At 42.0% G+C, this 13,827-nt stretch overlaps 2 protein-coding genes across 7 annotated transcripts in view; one reads left to right on the plus strand and one right to left on the minus strand.

Annotated features, from left to right (window-relative positions):
- The window catches only part of LOC101741044 (uncharacterized), a 90,317-nt gene that overhangs the window by 59,327 nt on the left and 17,163 nt on the right, over positions 1 to 13,827 (minus strand). The window lies entirely within an intron of this gene.
- Positions 1 to 13,827, plus strand: part of LOC101744060 (uncharacterized) — a 41,837-nt gene that overhangs the window by 19,233 nt on the left and 8,777 nt on the right. For all 4 annotated transcript variants that reach the window (XM_062670976.1, XM_062670977.1, XM_012692530.4 and 1 more), the window contains exons 5-11: positions 3,336 to 3,433; positions 5,150 to 5,314; positions 5,767 to 5,889; positions 6,932 to 7,051; positions 8,089 to 8,218; positions 8,568 to 8,691; positions 9,086 to 9,237. In XM_062670976.1, coding sequence (XP_062526960.1) covers positions 3,336 to 3,433; positions 5,150 to 5,314; positions 5,767 to 5,889; positions 6,932 to 7,051; positions 8,089 to 8,218; positions 8,568 to 8,691; positions 9,086 to 9,237 — 912 coding nt within the window. The remainder of the gene's footprint in view (positions 1 to 3,335; positions 3,434 to 5,149; positions 5,315 to 5,766; positions 5,890 to 6,931; positions 7,052 to 8,088; positions 8,219 to 8,567; positions 8,692 to 9,085; positions 9,238 to 13,827) is intronic.

Here is a 13,827-nt window from a genome sequence, read left to right on the forward strand (position 1 = left end):
GATTAAAGGGCTATTCTAGCTACGCGGGACTGGTAGGTGAGCTCACGAACTCGATTTGAGAGAATTTTTTAACACTGGCCCTAGCAAGAGTGGTGCTTCGCTGAATCTACCATCGGATCGGAAACGCGACCCGCGTTCAGTTAAACAATTAGTAATCCTTGTAATAAATAATTAAGTTAAATTTCGCTATTCTTTGTCTCGGCATCTCCGGCCAGACAAAGCTACACGCGTCTGCCATCAACTTAATCGTACAAAAACGCAAAAAACATCGGTGAAGCAAGCACAACTTCTTAAGGTTAACGGTGGGCAGCGGCTTGGGTCTGCCTACCGTTGCATTGCTGAAGTTCATGGGCGACGGTAACCACTCACCATCAGGTGGGCCCTTTGTTCGTCCGCCCACAAGGGCAATTAAAAAAAAGGTTACTAGCAGTAGGTAGGAAAAAATATCCTGCATTTCTCTATATTTTTTGTCACGAAAACATCCTACCAATCACATATCAAGGATAAAGTTTAATTCCACTTACATTCGTCACCTAGTTTATCAGTCCTCTGTCTCCCTTGGAATATCTCAACTTGGACTTACCTGAAAAAAAGGAAAGATAAGTTTTTATTTAAATGGACCCAAAAATTTATATATATTTATTCGCTAGTTACATCGACATCCGTGCGTGGACCATATACAAACATCATCATCCAAACGACTTCATTTCCTTTATCGTTGAAGATTGAGCACATGTCAGATACGTTTTTAATTTGAAAAAAATGCGTTACCTGTTAGCGGGATTCGAACACAGGCACGGTCGCATCGCTCGATAAGAACTCTGCACACGACCAGCCGTCTTATCTACTAGGCCGCGACGCTTACTTCGTTTGCAGCCCAAAATCGCATACCCATTTCGTTTGCTTCATATTTAATCACCATCACACACGGATTCAGTACTTAATCCCTTAGCCATTGATTACGTATGCGATTTAATTTGCGAACAGGGCTACACACGACAACAATCAACAAACAATGGACAGTATAGATTGATGCGCGCATGACGTATTCCGTGAGGCGAATACTAAACAGAAACGCATCGGTTGCGGTACAACAAAGAAGATCGTCTCGCGAAAGGGACTGACTTCTTCAACTGATTATTGCCTGAGGTTCGGGCGTACTGACAGCCCGTCCGGATAGGTAACAGCATCCCGTTCAATACGGCAGCTGAGCATTCTTGCGTTCCCAGGGCAAAGGATGAACCAGTACAGCACAAAATTTGGATGTCCTGTCTCAATCTCTGAGTGCGACAGGATACAGGGTGTGCAAGCTATGCTGTAGATATCCGATTATTTTCACCAAAAGTTCTGAGACGGAGGTGGCTTTTTGTCTTCTTCAACGGATGAACTAGCTCACGATCCACCTGCTGTTAAATGATTAACAAAGCCAATAGACATCTCAGTCGTATAGACCAATTATAATAATCGCGAATTATAATTATTTCATTACAAAAATCGGTACTCGTTTGCGGGATTCGAACGCCGACCCCTGGAAATCGCTCGATCCGAATACACCGGGCGTCTTAACCGCGTTTTAAGCGTGGACCGGGCGTCTTAACCATTAAACCACGAGCGTCTGAAGCGTAGGCATCAATTATCAAATAAATGAAAAAGGATTAACATCAAAACTATTAGTAACAACGTCGCGTATAAACCAAATTCGCAGAGGTAATAAATTAGCGTTAGTCCCGAAGCAAACTTTCATCGGCCCCCCGAATCTGTCGGGACCCCAGTCGCGAAAGGGTCGGCGAATTCCGAAGCCACCACTAACCTCCTCACGCCCTAAAGAGATATATATGTAGATTTGTAGATTTGGGCAACCCTACAATTCTAAACAGAAAACCATCGACGCTAGCCTCCAATTTCCTCGACCGAACCTCAAACCGATGAAGCCAACGCCCCCGTCCCCTTGGCTACACGTATGCCAAACGTTGGACCAACGTTCGATCTTAAACATCTGAAATGACAATACACAGACACTTCTAGATTCGCACTCGCATCGACCTTGCCGAGAGAACGCAATAACTGCGTTATGTAAATGAATTTTCTGCTCCAATAACGAATGGCTGGCTGGTGTGGGCACATAGACGACGGCGACAAAGAAACGGAAAAAGAAAAAGAAAAAAAACAGCGATTAAAAAGAAAGTGGACACTTTGAGAACCGATTTCGTAATCAGGGCTGTTCGCTTTCGTCTCGATAATAACAATTTCGCGAATAGAAATATGATGCCATATAAAGTATTCGAGGCATAAATTTTAAAATAGGATTATTTTCTATCCTGTTAATGTACCGGACAAGATATCAGAGCGAAGTTACAAAAATATTAGTAGCCGATTGAGGATTTTGCGAAGCACTGCTCTTGCTAGGGCCAGTGCTGGCAAATTCTCTCAGGTTGAGCCCGTGAGCTCACCCACCCGTCCGGGCGTAACTGTAACATTACTGGTGGTAGGACCTCTTGTGAGTCAGCACGGGTAGGTACCACCACCCCGCTTATTTCTGCCGTGAAGCAGTAATGCGGTTCGGTTTGAAGGGTGGGGCAGCCGTTGTAACTATACTTGAGACCTTAGAACTTATATCTCAAGGTGGGTGGCGCATTTACGTTGTAGATGTCTATGGGTTCCAGTAATCACTTCACACCAGGTGGGCTGTGAGCTCGTCCACCCAACTAAGCAATAAAAAAATATTAAAAAAAAGAATAGCCCCTCACATTACCAGCGAATAGGTAGGGGAAAATAACGCACATATATAGAATAGGTCCATAGAACAGGTCCACGAACGTCCGGCTATTATTTGACATATCTTCATCTTGCCCTTATCATTAATAACTCAAAGACCCATGCCAAATCCCTGCGCTGACAAGAGGACATGCTGCGCCAGTCTAACATAATATGGAACAAGAGCATGAAGAAAAAGAAGAATCGTGAGAGAAAAACCCAATCTTCAATCAACTTTTACTGGTAGTAGGACGTCTTGTGAGTCTACACGGGTAGGTCCACCACCCTGCTTATTTCTGCCGTGAAGCATGCCTTTCGGTTTGAATGGTGGAGCAGTCGTTGTAAAGCACTGAGACCTTAGAACTTACGTCTCGAGGTAGGTGGCGGCATTTACGTTGTAGGTGTCTATTGGCTCCGGTGATCACTTAACAACAGGTGGGTCGTGAGCACGTCCACCCATCCAAGTAATAAAAAAACTCAACTCCTAACTGTATTCTGTAATATCTCTATCTTAGACCCATCTCTGGAGCCGTAAGCATTTCGATTTTCATTTACCGTATAAAAGCCTTGTTTTCTTACAGGAATAAGCTGGAGATCGCGACACAATCTTCACAGCTCGGCCTCGACAAAGGACCGCGAAGTATCTGAAGCACTATCCAAGCTCATGCTAAAATATCAGGTACGCGTTTTGAATCTAAATGAATGCCTATTATTGGATAGTATTAACCTACCGAGGACGCGCGGAGTGTGGAAGAGAATGCGGACCATGTTTTTTTGTTTGTTTTATCGCTCAAATAAGTGACCCAACTCATGCTCCATCTCATGTTAAGTGATTGACGAAGCAAAAAGACATCGCAACGTAAATGCCACCACCCTATTTGCGGCTCTGCGCAGGAAATCTCAATTGTATAACCTATTTCGCAGCAGAAATAAGCAGGACGGTGGTGGAAAACTGCCGTCCATTCTCCGATAATACCTGTAGTCGCTTTTTAGAAGACCATCGGGAAAAATGAGCTCGATACTGTTCAAGACTACAAACAGCCGTCAGAAACTTCTCGGAGGATCTTCTCAGTGGGTTGCGATTTCGATAGATAGATTCAGAGAGACACTGCTCTTGCTAGGCCTAATGTTAGCAAGTTCTCTGAGACAGAGCTAAGCTCCCCCACCGAATGAAGCCAGAATACCTCTCCGAGACTACTGGCAGTTAGATAGGCAAGATAAAAAGATGTTGAATGTGTCAAGCGTCCGATCCTAGAGCTCTTTGACAAGCGAAAAAGCCTTGAGATGCCGTTGATTTCGTGGCAGTTCTAACGTGAGCTCTTATTTACGGCATCATCAATGCTAACAATACAGTTTATCGTTCAAAACGTTACGTGACGATCGCATGCGATTTTGTTACCGATACCACGTGATATCGGAACAGAAATAATACATGTCTCGGTGCATTTTTACGTTACTTACGTACCTACGTACCAAGGTCGCGGATTTAAGTCTTTAGTCGGGTCTTTGTGGTGCGGGAAACGAGATTTTTACATTTCCAACAAATGTTTGCAGCCTTTTGACTGCGTGACACGGAGAATTAACGCTTTAGATACGGTACGATTTCGATACAGACACCTGTTTATATCCTAAAAGATTTGTTATACATTAAGTTACATTCTCGAGAGTAAGGTCGAATGTTACTGGTAGGTAGCGTGGCGGTTTTAAGACACGGTAAAGGCGCATCGATACGCAAAATTAAAACTTCGAGCGCGCGACCCAAGTGCGATTTTACGCTGCGACGTATCCTTCCATGACCTCTAGGGACCTATAAAACACACAGTACAAACAAATTCATTTAGGTGTTCTTTTTTAAACGCTTCTATTAATTCGCGTACGATCTTTCTTTGAGAGAAACATTCTGACAGACATTCGATTGACTTGATGAAATTCGCACGCGCATTAAGGATAATGACGATACAATAATCCCTACTAATATATAAATGTGAATGTAAGTTTGTTGGTTACGCTTTCACGCGAAAACTACTCAACGGATCATCATGAAACTTTGTACACATATTCTTGGAGGTATTAGAAGTAACATAGGACAAACATACTTTTTATTAGGAAAAAAAAAATTTTTTTTTACAAAAAATTAAAAAAAAAATTGTCAATTCGAATCGACCACCGGATCGGAAACGCGACCCACTGAGAAGATCTGGCGAGAAACTCAGTGGGCTGTGTCTGACGGTTAATTTACTCGTCGAATCCTTCATCGCAAGCTACGGGTTTGGCGGGGACGGTGACCTGTGCTTGAGGTACCTAAAAGCACTGTTAATGGATCGGGAGGATCCGTAACGAAATAGCTGCTTCAAGTGACCTAAGTATTATAATATATCGTATTTCAACGCACCAGGGTGTACACACGGACACAGCCAGCGATGGGACAATGAGGGCTTTGGCATCAGCAGCGAAATTGGTGCCTTATGACAGCGCCCTATTCGTCATTACCGATAAAGGAGCTGGCGACCCCCAGAGGTTGCCACTAGCGCTGAGGACGCTGGTCGACAAGAGACTCAAGGTATTGTAATAACAATAATAATAATAATAACCGGTCACAGATCCCACATATGGTCAACTAGTCCCAAACTAGGATTCCCTCTACAGTGACCGTGTGAGCCGCAAAACCGTATATATCAATAGATATTCAACACAAAGAGCACATTTCACACAAATAATTAACCAGTAGTCTGGGGCGTTGCCTACTGCACTACCGAATCAGTATCACTATGGAGCTTTCGTTTCAATGGTAATATGTTAGGCTGATATTGTCGTATAGGAAAAGGGAAGTGGTACTAATGCAACTGTTACATTTTATCTCCACTATTAAAAGGCTCCCTTCTATAAAAACGCTGCAACCCGCCTTTTTATGTCTATGAGTTCTAGTAATCGCTCAACACCCAGCGGTGCGCCTGTCTTATTTACCTACTATAATTGGAGCCAATAAACTGGAGAACACTTATTTCCCATCAGGTCTACACGATATGGACCAATCCGGACATCCCGACAGCCGACGAGGCCAATGAGCTCCAAGAATTAAGGAACATATCACAGCATACCGAGGGCGATGTTTTGCCATACTCCACCCAGGTTATGGTGAGTAGTTCAATTATGCCGAATGCCTTAGCCGAGTCGGTTATGCTTCGAATACCATGAATACACGGCGGTGTGCTTGTATCCAACGATGCGGGTCGATCCGGGATCTAATCACAAGGGTGTATTTTAGAACAGCTGTTACACCTTTCATATCGCAACTCATTACTGCTTCACGGCCGAAATGTGTAAAGTGGCGGTGCGCCCAATAACTTGTAAAATCCCAATGACCCGCGGGCGGGTACCAATTTTTCTGATGAAATACGTACTTGAGGAATGTTCACGATTGACTTCCACGGTGAAGGAATAACATCGTGCAATAAAAATCAAACCCGCAAAATTATAGTTTGCGTAATGTGAGTCCGCACGGGTAGGTACCACCACCCCACCTATTTCTGCCGTGAAGCAGCCGTTGTAACTAAACTGAGGCCTTAGAACTCATATCTCAAGGTGGGTGGCGGCATTTACGTTGTGGATATCTATGGGCTCCAGTAGCCACTTAACATCAGGTTGGCTGTGAGCTCGTCCACCCATCTAAGCAATAAATAAATAAAAAACCCTGCACTCATAATTACTGCACTGGAATCAGTGTGGCTATTTGTGCCTGATGGATACATGCGTGGATGTGCGTGTGGAGGAGCGCGTCACCAGCGGCAGCTTCTTAGAGCCACGCACGTACTCAGCACGCCACTAACTTTCCGACACACTCACGCTGTCTCGCTACTCAACGACTTGCTAGCCTATACTCCTGAAACGGATATATTCCATGATGGTTTGCAGCGATTTGTAGCTTTTTCTATAAGTTATAATACTTAAGCTAATATTATTAATACCTTACAAATGTTTTGGTTATATAGGCTAATTTTGGTAATATAAGGCTAATTAGTAATAATCAGACCAAAATAAATAAATAAATCTTTTAGTCGCCTTGTTTAATACAACCACGGGAAGGTATATTGCCATTTTCTAAAGTTATCGCGCATTTCAGTCACAAACGACGTCGCAAGCGTGTTTAATTTCAAAGTACCCTCGTAATTTTTTTTAGGACCTAGACGGAGCGGAAAATCTAGCCACGGAGGACGACTCGCCATCTTGGAACCGAGCGATCTTCAATCAAGGACGACAAGGAAGATTGATCAGCGAACTAGAAAAGTACAGATACGATGTAAAAGCCTTGAATATTCCTCATTCACGGTTTTAGATAAGAAGACGAAGCAGCGACTTGGCATGTAGGCATCGGTTTGGTTCTGCCCCTGGCCTTGCCGTAGTCCATAGGCGACGGTAACCACTCACCATCAGCCGTCACCGTATGCTCGTCTGCCTACAAGGGCAATATTAAAAAAAACGCATAGTTCTTCCATTGTGGGTGTTGCAAATAAGTAAACAATGCAACGTACTTGCCGTATCTTTTGTCGGAATTAGATCTAGATAAAAACGAACCGGTAGCTGGAAGAGATAGTTTTTATAACACTGCCCTACGGACCCTAAGCGCGGTGTGGGACGGCCACCTACCAGATGGACCGACGACCTGGTGATAATCGCTGGGTCACGTTGGATGCAAGTGGCAACGGACCGGCCGCCTAGGACATCAGTTGGAGAGGCCTATGTTCAGCAGTGGACAGTAGACAGGCTGAGATGATAATGATGATGACGGACAATCACACTTGTCGCAATGCGCCGCATCGTGCAGCCAGCAATTGGCATACAAATTTTCATTTTAAACGCATCAGTATTTGAACTAAACGTCGTCTCTTGTTTTCTATAATTGCATATACACTATCTCCTTCTTTTCACCCATCTCGCTCGCACTCGTACTCGCATTTCCATTCGCTCATCATCCAACAGACTTGATACAGCCCAATAAGTTTCTCGCCGGATCTTCTCAGTGGGTCACGATTCCAATCCGGTGGTAGATTCAGCGAAACTTGCTAGGTTTAGCTAAAGTTAACAAAATTCTCTCAGGTTGAGCCCGTGAGCTCACCTGAACTTCAGAACGTAGCTGGAATAGCCCTCTAGGCTACCAGGGAATAGGTAGGGAAAAGATGTGACCAGATAATCTTCGACTTTCGGCAACCAACAAAATACTTTTCGTCTCTTTCTTGCCCGAGCAAAGTGCCTCCATCTCGTCAACAATCAAGATTGCTTATTGAGCGCCAGAAAGAGAAAGTCGGTATGTAGCACAAGTAATATCTTTGTTCACAGACCCTCCTCGTGCGGCGGGGAGGGGGTGAAGCTATATCGCTTGGATTAACAGTTGAAAACGGAGTAACAGCCCTGAGGGTACTCATAGAGGGAGCTGTGGAACATGCCGTACTCTACCCTCCAAACGATGGTAAGCTAACGTTTTCTCTCTCTCTCTCTCCCTCATTTCCTTATCCCACTTTAGGGCAGAGTCGGGTGAGGATAAGATGATATGCGAGATGGTAAGTGGTTAACCAGTGCCCATAGATATCAGCAACGTCAATTTCGCGACTCACATTGGAACATGACCTCTGAGTCTCAGTTTTACAGTACAATGGCTACCCTACTGCTAAACACATTACTGCTTCACGACAGAAATGGGCAGGGCGGTCGTACCTACCCGCGCGGGTGTCACCCTACCACAACTTTCACATCCCGTAACTTAGCCTGGAAGATTCTTTGACCACGTAAGACTTAACATCTCTCCATCCCCCCAACAGCGCCGCAAATAGACCTGTACGACACGGATTCCGTATCCTCATTCTCGGCGGAATCGAGGACCGAAAGCCTGTCGCCAAGAGACGTCTACCTGATACTGCCGGGCGCCAATACTGACGTAGACGCGTAAGTTACGTTCTCCCACTTGTTAAGCCACCCGAGCACTTAAATCACACAACCCCAATGCAGCTACCCCCAATCATAGTTCATTAGTAGAATACTCAGAGAATTAGTCTCCTTACAAAGCCCACGACACAAGCAGACCTTCTTAGCTAAGTAAGCTCCCCTGTTCCGAAAACCCTCGAGAAGGGTACATCCAGAGAGACACGGTGTGCCTATCTCACGAGCCAAGACCGGCAAGCAAGAAGTGTCGATTTGTGGGTACTCTTGTCTCCAAATGAGCTGGAAGACAAGAACCTTGATAGAAAAAAGAATCTATCAGAGCATAGCGTTGTATATTTCCTCGAAGCGACTGAAGAACAACAGTTGTTCTGATCTAAGAACGGAATCTCCTTTCTAGACTATCAGTTCTACCGGCCAATCCTGATCCGGAATCACAGCCAGGAATGATGGGGAAGTGGCACTTGAGCGTCCGCTGCGACACCTGCGACTACAGGCTCTGCGTCATGGCCAGGGCCCAGATCCACCTGGACGTAGGCACCGACGGTGCAGGTAAGACGATACCAGCAGACGAGCAACCCCTAACCTATTTAACCAACTGTGGTCCATGGACATCACAGAACCGAAGTCCGTGGATCTGACATTATTACTGAGTCTAAAGTAGACGTGAAACGCCTAACCTATTTAGCAAAGTGTGGTCCATGGACATCACAAAGTCAAAATCTCCATTGACTTCCGATACTAACAAACAAATAGCAGTATGAGTTTTTTTTTTTATTGTGTTATTTTTTCCAAATGTTACCTACACTTTAAATGGCTCATGTGTAAAGTTGCAAAAATATCTCTTTAAACCAAATAGCGTTCCACTTCTCGATATTCTGGTATCAAAAGAAAAATAAACGCTTCTAATGATCTAGGTCTATTTTTTATCTACAATAAATTTTTCTTCATCTTATTTCTTTTCCATCAAATTTCATATGTTCAACTTTTAACTTTTTTATAAACATAATATGAGTTATGTATTTTTGAAATAGTTTAATGACTCTCGTATATGCGAGTTGGGTTTTTCAAGTTAAGAAAATTCCACTTTCTTCCGTCGACATAATGTACAAAAATATATATAGGACAAGTCAATAATAATAGCGCGTTGGCGAAGAGCGCTTCGGTTCATTGAACTTTTCGAGGTAAGAATCGGACGGAAAACGAAAAAACAAAAAAACTCTCCGAACCGCTCAAGCGCTTTCGTCCGAGAACAAATTATTACATTTGTTTAAAATCCGAGAAATTATTACATACATCATCGTAACAGCGTGACGCGCTGATTCCCGCCAAAAACGAACAGATTCGCGCATTAATTACGTAAAAAGAATAAAATTCGAATTTCAAACACAAACAAAACAAAAAATATAAGCATACCTACTTAAGTAAAACCAATATCACAATACAATAAAATCAAACCGAGAAAAAAAAACAAATCACAGAATTACAAAACTGCCAACCTAACAAAAATCAAAAGCAAAAAAACATCACATCTTTATAACATTGGTATCGTGGCAACTATATCACAATATTAATACTAATAATAATAAACACACTAACCTTAGTGAAGTTACGGTTACATTCCAACGCCGAGATTCCCGAAAAAATGGCTTCGCACCTTTTCTGGGTCAAGGTCGGTATTCGCTTTTTAACACGAAAATACTCTAGTGTCGTCGGTCACATTCGCTAAATTCGGTATTAGGGCTTCGTACGCAATATAAGTGTTCGTACTTAAAGAGTTCGACGAGCCAACTAATCCACAGACACAGCCCATTGTGTTTCTCGTCGGATCTTCTCAGTGAGTCGTAATTTCGATCCGGTAGTAGATTCACCGAAGCACTGCTCTTACAAAGGCCAGTGTTTGCAAATTCTCTCAGGTTGAGTCCGTGAGTACACCTACCAGTCCGGGCGTAACTGGAATTGTCCTTTATACTAACAGCGAATGGGTAGGGGAAATAAAGGCGATGCTTTAATTTAATACGTATTAATTTTAATGTTTAAATTTTTCAATCAAAAATTCCATCACCATTACGCTAGATACGCTCCATGTTGTGTGTTATTATTTTATAGTTATTGACAATCTATGATGTCACGACGTTGATATTCCGTTGGTACTAAAGTCCGCCCCGTTCTCATTCAAAGCCGATACCGAAACCCTGGCACCGCTATCCAAGCTCTCAATACCTGGCGAGCCGTGAATCTCGAAGCCGAACCGAATCACTAACCGAATACCGAAATCGAATTAACATTCCCAACACTACTAAATCAAGAGAGACGACGACAGGTTTTAAATGTCGAACGACTCGTTCGAAGTTCGAAGCTCGCGTTTTTTTTTTCATCGCACAGACTTAAATGTGTAACGCGTCTTTTGTGTATCGTTAAAATTTCTTGATTTAATTTATCGAAGGAATCGATTTTTATTTAGTGAATCGATTGTCATCATCATTCGGCACGTGTTCAAAAATGTTTTCTAATGCTAATTACATTGGTGATCATAATAAGTATGTGTATTTTAAGTCTTATACCCTACCGCGCCATGCTTAGCGTATTATTCATTTCAGGCAAAACATAAGACACTTTAATCCCCAAAAAAAATTGAAAAGGAGGAACACGAGAATCCAATTCACGTTCGCATTTCTCGTTATTTTTTTCATATTCTTTTTTTCAATAAAACAAATTTTATATTTTCGAACGCCCATGCAAATGCTTCAATAAAAGTACAATTTTCACGCAAATCTCGCGCCCTTGACGCGATCGATTCTATAAATTTCGAAATATCGGAAGGAAGCCAAAAGGCTGTGAATACAGTTGCGTTTCAAATTTAAGAAAAAAAAAACAAAAACACCTTTTTTTTACGACCATGCCACGATCAAGGTCGCCCGTGTTATAGAGCCACTTTAACGTTTAAGTCCTATTAATGAGACGACGATTATTCGCTGTCAAAATGTTTTTATTAATATTATTAAGGTAACGACCTCCGCGATTTCTTTATAGAGCCCCTGCACATTCTGAGCGAACAAATGAAAAATTAATATTTTTTTTGTAGTCTCTCTAGTCTCTTTCTGGGTCATGTACATTCGTGGTGTGTCTTGCATAATGTATGATCGAATTTTAATAAAAGCAAGAGACTGCTGGCTCTTTAATAACTAAAACATTATTTATTTATTTTTATATTCCGTCAGACGCTGTCAAGTAAACACATTGTCGCGGAACCTCGATCTTGAACCGACGACCTTTGGAACGCGCTTACTACGATGATAACGACGAATATTAAAACAATCTTTCAATTCCGCATTAATAACGTTTATACGTTGCATTCAGCGCTAAAGACTTACATCCGAAATACTGCAACCGTTTGATTGGGGAGAACGAAAAAAAAAAACTATATAAACAAACCACTAAGCGTCATATTTAAAAATCGAACTCGCAAATATTACCGCCTTTTTGAGCCAACGACGCGACGCAGCGGGTTCCTGAAGAGCTAATTCGAAATTAGAAAGAAGTTTTAATTTTCGTGTCTCTCATAGATATTTTACTTTTTACGATTAATTTTCTTTTGTTTTTTTTTTCCGGTCATTTCGACAGCAAAGACATCCGAAACACATTATACACGTACTATACGTACATGTGTTAGTAATTTTATTCGATTTTTAACTAGATTTTTTTTAATAATCACATTCGAACCCCTTCGAGGAAAAACACAACTTCACTTCGTACCACTAAACACGAGATGCGTAATCAACCGAGCCTTGGACACAACTAAACATTACTTATCAATTGCAAATGTCAATAAATAATATAATTACGCCTTGATGTTTAAAATACGATCATGTAATAATCTAATCTTAATTAAAAAATAATGCAGATTAGAAATAGAACAAAGATGTGTGTATATCTATATGTCAAACGCTTTTTTTTTTCTTCAACGATAAAACTCAAGGCAATCATAGATGATTTTGATGATTGCTGTACAAAAATGACATGTACCGTCATAATTTTAAGACTGTATCTTATAAAATATAAAAAAACGAAACAAATGGTATGATGCATTAAAACAAACGTATTAGAAAGAAAACAAAACTGAATTTGCATTACATTGCGTAGTAATGAAGTTCAAATTACGCGCGCGGTCAAAGATCGAGGGTGAAATCTGTATTTGTATTTCATTGCGGGTTCACGAAATAGCCAACTAACAACGCCAAACGCTCAGCTCGACGAATAAACATTGCATTACGTATGACGTCAGCATTTTTCTTTCCCGGTTCCGGCACAGGGAAACGGCACTTTTGGCCACATACAACATAAACTATTTTAAAGACGCAAAGACATCCGTTACTTGGACGACTACTTAATAATTACAGTTATTTAAAATCTATGAGAGCGAAATGGAAGTTCAAATTTTAATAAAAATAATAATTTCGGGCCGAAATTTAAAATAATCTATTACTTTTTTGTATCCTGAAGCTTCTGATCGGAATGTCAGAACCAAGTATATTATAACTGAATTGATGGTGCAGTAGTTAGCGCCCCGACTGTCGCGCCGTGGGCCGTGGGTTCGATTCCCGCATCGGGCAAACATTCCTGTGATGAAAAAGATTGTTTTCTCTACTTCTCTGGATGTTTTTAATTTTTTTATTGCTTAGGTGGGTGGACGAGCTCACAGCCCACCTGGTATGAAATGGTTACCGGAGCCCATAGACATCTACAATGTAAATGCCGGCGCCCACCTTGAGATATGAGTTCTAAGGTCTCCGCTTTTCCAATACAACAACCGCCCCGCCCATCAAACCGAAACGCATTACTGCTTCAGGGCAGAAACAGGCAGGGCGGTGGTACCTATCCGCGCGGACTCACAAGACGTAATCCTGCCACCACCACCCCCCCCACTTACCTCGAGATATGAGTTCTAAGGTCTCCATTTTTAAAGCACATACATGCAAACCGAATATAAAACACGTCACCAATAAGGAAATGACATAGAACAAGCTGAGGTTATCTAAGGTTATCATCTAAGGAAACCTCGAACTAAAGCGATAAGCATTTATAGAGAACAACAAATCTATACTAATATTATAAACGCGAAAGTAGCTGTGTCTGTCTGTC

Source organism: Bombyx mori, chromosome 11, assembly GCF_030269925.1.
Source record: "Bombyx mori chromosome 11, ASM3026992v2".
Lineage (NCBI taxonomy): Eukaryota > Metazoa > Arthropoda > Insecta > Lepidoptera > Bombycidae > Bombyx > Bombyx mori.